The 7279-nt window shown below is 32.3% G+C and overlaps 1 protein-coding gene across 1 annotated transcript; it reads right to left on the reverse strand.

Annotated features, from left to right (window-relative positions):
- Positions 1–3459: 3459 nt before the first annotated feature.
- Positions 3460–5116, reverse strand: LOC126718092 (protein CURLY FLAG LEAF 1). The gene is made up of 2 exons (XM_050420167.1): positions 4719–5116; positions 3460–3958 (listed from the first exon to the last, which is right to left on the reverse strand). Exons 1-2 carry the CDS (start codon positions 4950–4952, stop codon positions 3632–3634), a joined length of 561 nt encoding a protein of 186 aa, XP_050276124.1. The 5' UTR covers positions 4953–5116; the 3' UTR covers positions 3460–3631.
- Between the last annotated feature and the right edge of the window lie 2163 nt (positions 5117–7279).

Consider the following 7279-nt stretch of genomic DNA (forward strand, 5'->3'; position numbering starts at 1 on the left):
TGGACCCAACTTTTTTTGGCGCATATGCCTTTACAATATATAGTCTTTCTCGGTTGCTCTTGATCTTCCATCTGTTGATCAGGCAGATACCTATTTGAGTGTCTGTCCCATCAGCCGTCTCTCCCTACATTTGTTAGTTGCAATAACCGAAACTACACTGTTTAGGGGTCTTTTCTCATCAATGTGGCTAGGACGTTTGTTGGCGCATTTAATGCAGAGGTGACGTCTTCTCCTTGAACCAATCCTACACTGTACTCCCGTACGTGTCCCATTCTACTCGTTTTTTCTTCTGGGAATGCTTTGGAGGCTGCCTTTGATGACGTGTCAATCTTCCCTTTTAGGCCTTGGGATGCCGAGGACATGGTTATCCTCGGCTGCATTCCTAGGCTATTTGGTATTTTAATACTCGTCCTCGGCATCTACTCTCCTCGGCGTGGGCCTTGGACCCTAATGGAAAGTGGGCAGGGACCACAAATTCTCTGGCTCCACAGTAATAGGATATAAAATTAGAACATATAATGTAGAGTGTATTATAAGATGATTTAATAAAATAGAAAAATTAAATTATAGTGTATTTTGAAATAGAATTTTTTTAGAACATTGATGCCGTGGTCTTACTAATTACATTTACAACACACGTGCAATAAGCAAAGTTTTTTTTTTTTTTTTTTTTTTTTTTTACTTTATTTTATAATTTCTTCCTTCTTCCTCTTTTTTAATGCCAAATTGCTCCAGCGCTGACTTTTATTAAGCTAACTGGCATTTTCTGGACTGCTCTTTAAATAAAGATTTTCATACATGAACAAGGGTGGCATTTTATAAACGTTCAGCTGTCTAATCATTATGACTTAATCAACACCCTATTATAATGGGGATCACAAGTCTGTCAAAGGGAATATACCGGAGCAGTTGACCAAAACAAGCACATTTCATCAATTTCATCATTACCAGAGTAAAATATGAAAAGTGCTACTTACGTGTTGTAGTGCAATTGGAATGGATAATAAATGCTTGGACAATATCCTCAGCCCCTGAGATATATAAATCAAACCCTATTCCCACCCCCACCCTAATAAATCAAATCCTACTTAATTAATCGGCGGAAACCGGGAAGATCATGTAGTATAAAATGTCGTTGATTTACAGTGGGATATCTGTGGAAAATGAACTCAATATGGAGATTTGAGAGCCACTCGAAGACAATTTTGCAAGAAGATTTCTATTTCAAAATCTTGTGATCATGGATCAAGTATTTCGCTCTCTCATTTCATATTTATAATAAACCCTACCATAAATTTGATTAGGAAAAATTATTGGGTATTCCGTATGGTAATGTAGTGTTCAATCCTTTGAAATTTTTGATAGATCTCATTATAAATTTAATTAATAAAATTTATCATGAATGTGAAAAGAAAAAACCCCACATTATCGTGCTTCAAAAGCATCTAATAATTACTTATTAATTAGTGAGATCCGACATGAATGTAAAAATGGGGAGAACCACGTCACTGCTACGTTCATAATATTTTCATAACAAATTATAAATAGTTAGTTGTAATTGGTTTTAATTTGAATCTATTATTAAAATTACTTTTTTACTCATCAATAATAACCCGTAGCAATCTATCACATATAATTTGTTGTGAAAGTATTGTAAAAATGTTATGGATATAACATTTCTCATATTTAAATTAGACTAGTATGAGATGGGGAACAATAGAATTTAATAAACGTGTAAATGGTGCTTTACATGTATAGATTTTGAGTCAAGTGCAATATATGCCTGCCTCTCTTCACATCAAAGACGAATTGCTAGCAATCTAACTAATCATATCCTGAGCTCTAATCTAGACCTGGCTAACTATTCATATGTTGAACAATAAGTTCACATATACACAAACTTACATTTAAGGTCTATTATAAGTTCATGTGAAATTAGTGTTAGTGGTTGACGTATATGAAAGTATATTCATAGAAAGATATTCCAATAAGTTATGAAAAAGGATTGTGAATTTAAGTATCTATAAACCTATTATATTATAATTTACACTTAACTTTAATTGACGACTCATGTATCTATTCTATTTCACTTAAGACATAGAAAGTTCATTTTAGAATTTCTATTTCTTAAATTTAACGATATGCAAACTGTCACTTTATTTCTAAATAAATATACATTTAAATATTTAAGTTCTGATCACAACCATTAAATATATTCCTTTCAAATAAAAACGATTCTTTTTTCATATATTTTACTCTCAAAACCTGATTAAAAAAAAATTAAGATGTCACTTGTAAGGGTGTTCATTAGCCAATGTGTTCAGCTTTGGGAGGGTTTTTGGGTCTCTTAAGAACACAAACAATCGTCTCATCGCTGAATCAGTATTCTAGCAACGTCAATGGCAGCTTCCATTGATGCGATTGTCGATGGCACAATCACATGAGAGAGAGAGATTTCAAACCCATTACTCACACCACAAATCAGAATCAAACCCATTACTCTCACAACAAATCAACATATCTAGATGACGACTGGATTGATTTGATTGAAGAAGATTATGGGCTTCAACCGAAGAAGATCTATGCACAATGACAAAGATTTCAATTGAAGAAGCAGAGATTGTTATTGCATGTGTGGGTAGGGGTGTTTGCATATATTATAAATAGCGGAATAGTGCAACAATAAAATTGTAAAAAGTTCATCAACAGCCGATTGGGCTGACGTTGGAAAGCCAGATCCTCCACCAAACACCATCCCGTTCATTGTCAGCAATGCCACATAGTATTTCAAATGACTCAGCTCCGGCTAGGTTCTTGTTCAACCCTAATCACTTGCACACATTACACCCCATCTTCCTTTTTTCTTTCTCTCCACTTTTGGTTTTTGTTTTTCATTTGTTTATTTTTAAAATAAGTTGAATATCAGCTTTTCCACACCGCATTAATTATAAGCTCCGTAGAAACACATTCAAATATAGTTAAAAATTAAGAAGTGTAAAAAGAAGACACAAGACGGCAAAAGACAAATTGAACCTATCATCGTGTTACACGGTAGAGTATAGAATTTAATTTGATTTAGAGGTTGAGTGGCGGAGAAAAAGTTCCTAAAGACTGTGCAAAAGTTTTAAGGAGAAGAAGGGCAAAAGCAAAGCATTAAAAAATGCATTCCAAGGTGGCAACATTGGAAGGTGGCTCTATACATTCTGTAAGGAACATGGAAATTAGTGTTTTTTATTTATTGAAAAAAACAACATTCTGAAAATTATTAAACCCAAAAAAACGAAAGCTGCATGTCCCAATTATTACCAATACTATTCCTTCTATCTTCTACCATTGACCTTGCTTCTGGCTTTGTAACACTTCAATTCCTTCCAAGACAAACCCCAAATTTCACAAGTAGTAAAAAGAAAACTTAAAAAATAAAAATAAAAAAATAATAGTGGAAGAATTACACAAAACTAATAATAACTCAACCCATTTGTCTAGCATTTCATCAATCCACAATGAAACTTTTCAAAAAAAAAAAAAAAAAAAAAAACGCAAGGGAATCCTTTCTTTTTTCTTTTTTTGTTTCAAATTAAAAAAAGAAAAAAGAAAAGATAAGGACAAAAAATCAGATCAGAAAACTCATTCACGGAGATCCATTTTCGGATCGATCAAAGTGGAGAAGTTGACCACAACATTTGGGGCAATCTTCGACCTGTTTGGGCACCATGAAATACATGAGACAGCTCTTGCACCCAGCCACAACCAAAACATGGTCTTTATGGTCTTTCTGATCTACCCGGTAGTGCTCTCTCGAGGAATCTGGAGGAGAAGAGTACTCTGACGAAGATTCCTCACTGTCACATGAGCTGTCGTCTTCTGTGTAGAAATCTCCGCTGTATTCTGGTGTTGTTCTTGGATCATCTCTTGCTTTCATACCGTTCCTCCAGTTTATATAGTAAATCTCCCCTGTCTGCCAAAAAATAAAACCCATTAACAGTCAGACCATACAATCCTCAAAGAACTAAACAAAACCATGACATTAATTTGTTCATGAAAGAAAAACAAAAGGTACCATCACATCACAAAAAATGTACCTATTTTCCGTTTTGCACTAAAAGAAATGTATTGTGTTTATGGAAACTATTAGTCTAAAACCATATGATCTAACACAGGAAATCTTCCTTTTTTTTCTTCTAAGACAAACTGTACGCATCTAGGAAGACTAGTATTTGATCAAGCCCAGAAGGGTATTTTTTTTTTTTCTTTGATTTAAGAGAAATTTATGTTGTGATCAAACCCCAAAAAGTTTCTTTCTTTATTGTTCAACAAAAGCAACTATTAGATGGTCAAACCCTATAAAAACTTTGCCATTTCTTATGTTTAAAATGATAGAAAAGAATCGCAGTAATTGAAAAAGTTTTTCCCTTTTTAGGGTTAGTTTTGTGTGATTCACATTATCTTTCCAATCCAAGCATGTGTGGGAGAAAAAGAAGCAGGAAGGGTATTAAATGCTAAAGAAGATAATGAATACAACCGACTTTGATTCAAGAGTAGAATTAAAACCTATCCTAATATGGTTTAAGAAAAGAGGAAAAAAAAAAAAAAAAAAACAAAACAAAAAGGATGTACAAGATCTGTCATGGTCTCTCGCATTTATTGAATCTGTAAGAAGAAAACGACTAGATGGGGTTTCATTTATATTGAAAGAAACAAGAAATTAATAAACGAACCTTCAAATCGAGGCATTGTTCCCAATGGTAAGGGAGAGAGATATTGGAGTTGAGCTCTAAGGCAGTATCTGAATTAGGAACATGATTATCCGGTGTCTCATCAGAGCTTGATGAAACTCCTTGTCTTCTGGCTAAACCTGAACCTGAGCCACCTCTTGTTTGTTGGTTTAGCGAACAGTTCTTAAGAGACCTCTCTAAAGAAGCAGTAATGGCCGCCATGTTTGGAGCTGTCATTACTTCTTCTTATGTGACAACAAATCAAATCCCAGAATATATGTTCTACAATGAAAAAAAAAAAAAATATAAGTCTAAGAAAGGAAGAGAGATAGAGAGAGAGAGAGAATGAGAGATTAGGGGAAGGGCAATAGAGTGGTGCTAAGTGAAAGGGGATTTGTTCCTTTTGGGAGATTAGTTGGTAGAAATTGAAATACATAGAAGACTCACGTTCAGTAAATGCGCGTGGTAATCATTGTGGAAATACCCTTGTGGGCCCAAGAATGTCCGCACTTGGAAACCACTGTGTGTGTCAATTTGTCTCACATCACTGTTTTCTCATGCACACACGCATTAGAGGCGCGTTTACTCAACACACATATATATATATATTTTTTTTTAAATATCCAACACCTACTCTAATCCTTAATTGCTGAATACCTACTCTAATCCTTAATTGCTGAATATATATATATATATATATATATATATATATATTACTATTATGTTGGTTTTAAAAAAATCTTGGGAGGGTTAAAAGCGACCCGATAAAAACTCGGTTACCAAAAAGAATGCCGGAACTTTCTTTCATAGTTTCTAGGGTTTTGAATTATTTTTTGGGGAAGAACAAAGTCGGTAGAATAAATCAAATAAACTTTATTTAAAAACTAGTCGCACAAAAATAGCTAATGAATGAATTTGAAAAGGAAAATTATTATTATTTTTGAGTTAAAGTAGTAAGTAAAAATGCATGAAATTAAAATATATATATATATATATATATATATTAAAAGAAATAGTACAAAGTTTCATTAATTAGGTAAAAAAAAGTAATGTTATTTTATTTGTTAGGTTTTTTGGGAATAAATAAGAGACGGAATACTGTGTCTCTGGTTTAGTTTGTATTGTATATATAAGATATGTTGTAAAATATATGTCAAAAAGTGCCTATTGAAAGGTTATAATCCTTCAAATTTGATATACCAAAATGTGTTTATTGAAAGATTGTAACCCTTCATATTGGATGTACAAGATGTGTTTATTGACCGAAAAAATGCCTATTGAATGAAAATGTGCCTATTGACCAAAAAATGTACATATTGAATAAAAATGTGCTTATTGACCAAAAATGTGTCTATTAAATGAAAATGTGCCCATCAAATGAAAATTTGCCTATTGACAGAAAAATGTGTTTATTAAAAAATGAAAAGGCACAACAGTTTGGTGTTTTTAAATGTATACGCAGCATTAATTTATGTAGCCACGTGGCACAATAGAGAGTGATCAACAAAAAGTCAAAGTTTTCGTTTTTATATTATACTAGTTATTGCTAACTCGTAGGATGCACGAGAATGGCTACTGAATGAGTTTAAAAAAAAAATCATTAAATTAATTTATATATATATATATATATTAAAAGAAATAGTACAAAGTTTTATTATTTAGACAGAAGAAAACAATCTTGTTTTATTTATTAGTTTTTTTGTGGGAAGAAATAAGAGACCGAATATTGCATCACTAGTTTAATTTGTGTTGTATATATAGGTATATATAAAGTAGGTTGTAATATTATGCCAAAAGGTGCCTATTGAAATATCACAACCCTTCAAATTTGATATACCAGAAGGTGTCTATTGAAAAGTCATAACTATTTAAAATTGGATATAATAAAATGTGCCTATTGACCCCAAAAAATTCATATTGAATGAAAATGTGTTTTTTGACCGAAAATGTGTCTATTGAATAAAAAAGTCTATATTGACCAAAAAGGTGCCTATTGAGAAATGCAAAGGCACAACTATTTGGTATTTTTAAATGTATACATGTCATTAATTTATATAGCCACGTGGTGCAATAAGGAGTGTTTAACAAAAAGTCAAACTGTTTGCTTTTATATTATACTAGTCGCTAACCCGTGTGATGCACGGGGAATAGCTACCAAATGAGTTTCAAAAAAGAAAAAAAGAAAAAAGAGAAGCCATTATTGTTTAGTTGGAGTAGTAAGCAAAAATGCAAATTTTAAAAAATGATATTGAAAGAAATAGTACAAAGTTTTATTAGTTAAACAGAAGAAAGTAGTGTTGTTTTATTTATTAGTTTTTTGTGGGAAGAAAATAAGAGACAAAATGTTGCATCTCTAGTTTAGTTTGTGTTGTATTTATAGCTATATATAAAGTAGGTTGTAATATATATACCAAAAGGTGCCTATTGAAAGGTTATAACCCTTCGAATTTGATACACCAAAAGATGTCTATTGAAAGGTCATAACCTTTCATATTGGATATACCAAAATGTGCTTATTGACCGAAAAAATTCCTATTGAATGAAAATGTATCTTCTAATCGAAA

The sequence above is a fragment of the Quercus robur genome, chromosome 3 (genome assembly GCF_932294415.1).
Source record: "Quercus robur chromosome 3, dhQueRobu3.1, whole genome shotgun sequence".
NCBI lineage: Eukaryota > Viridiplantae > Streptophyta > Magnoliopsida > Fagales > Fagaceae > Quercus > Quercus robur.

What these genes read in the sequence shown, in the direction of transcription:
- LOC126718092 (XM_050420167.1), bottom strand. Translation starts at nt 4,952, where the DNA reads ATGACAGCTCCAAACATGGCGGCCATTACTGCTTCTTTAGAGAGGTCT. An exon ending in AACAATGCCTCGATTTGAAG is followed by an intron (nt 3,959 to 4,718) that starts GTTCGTTTATTA and finishes ATTTTTTGGCAG; the next exon opens with ACAGGGGAGATTTACTATAT.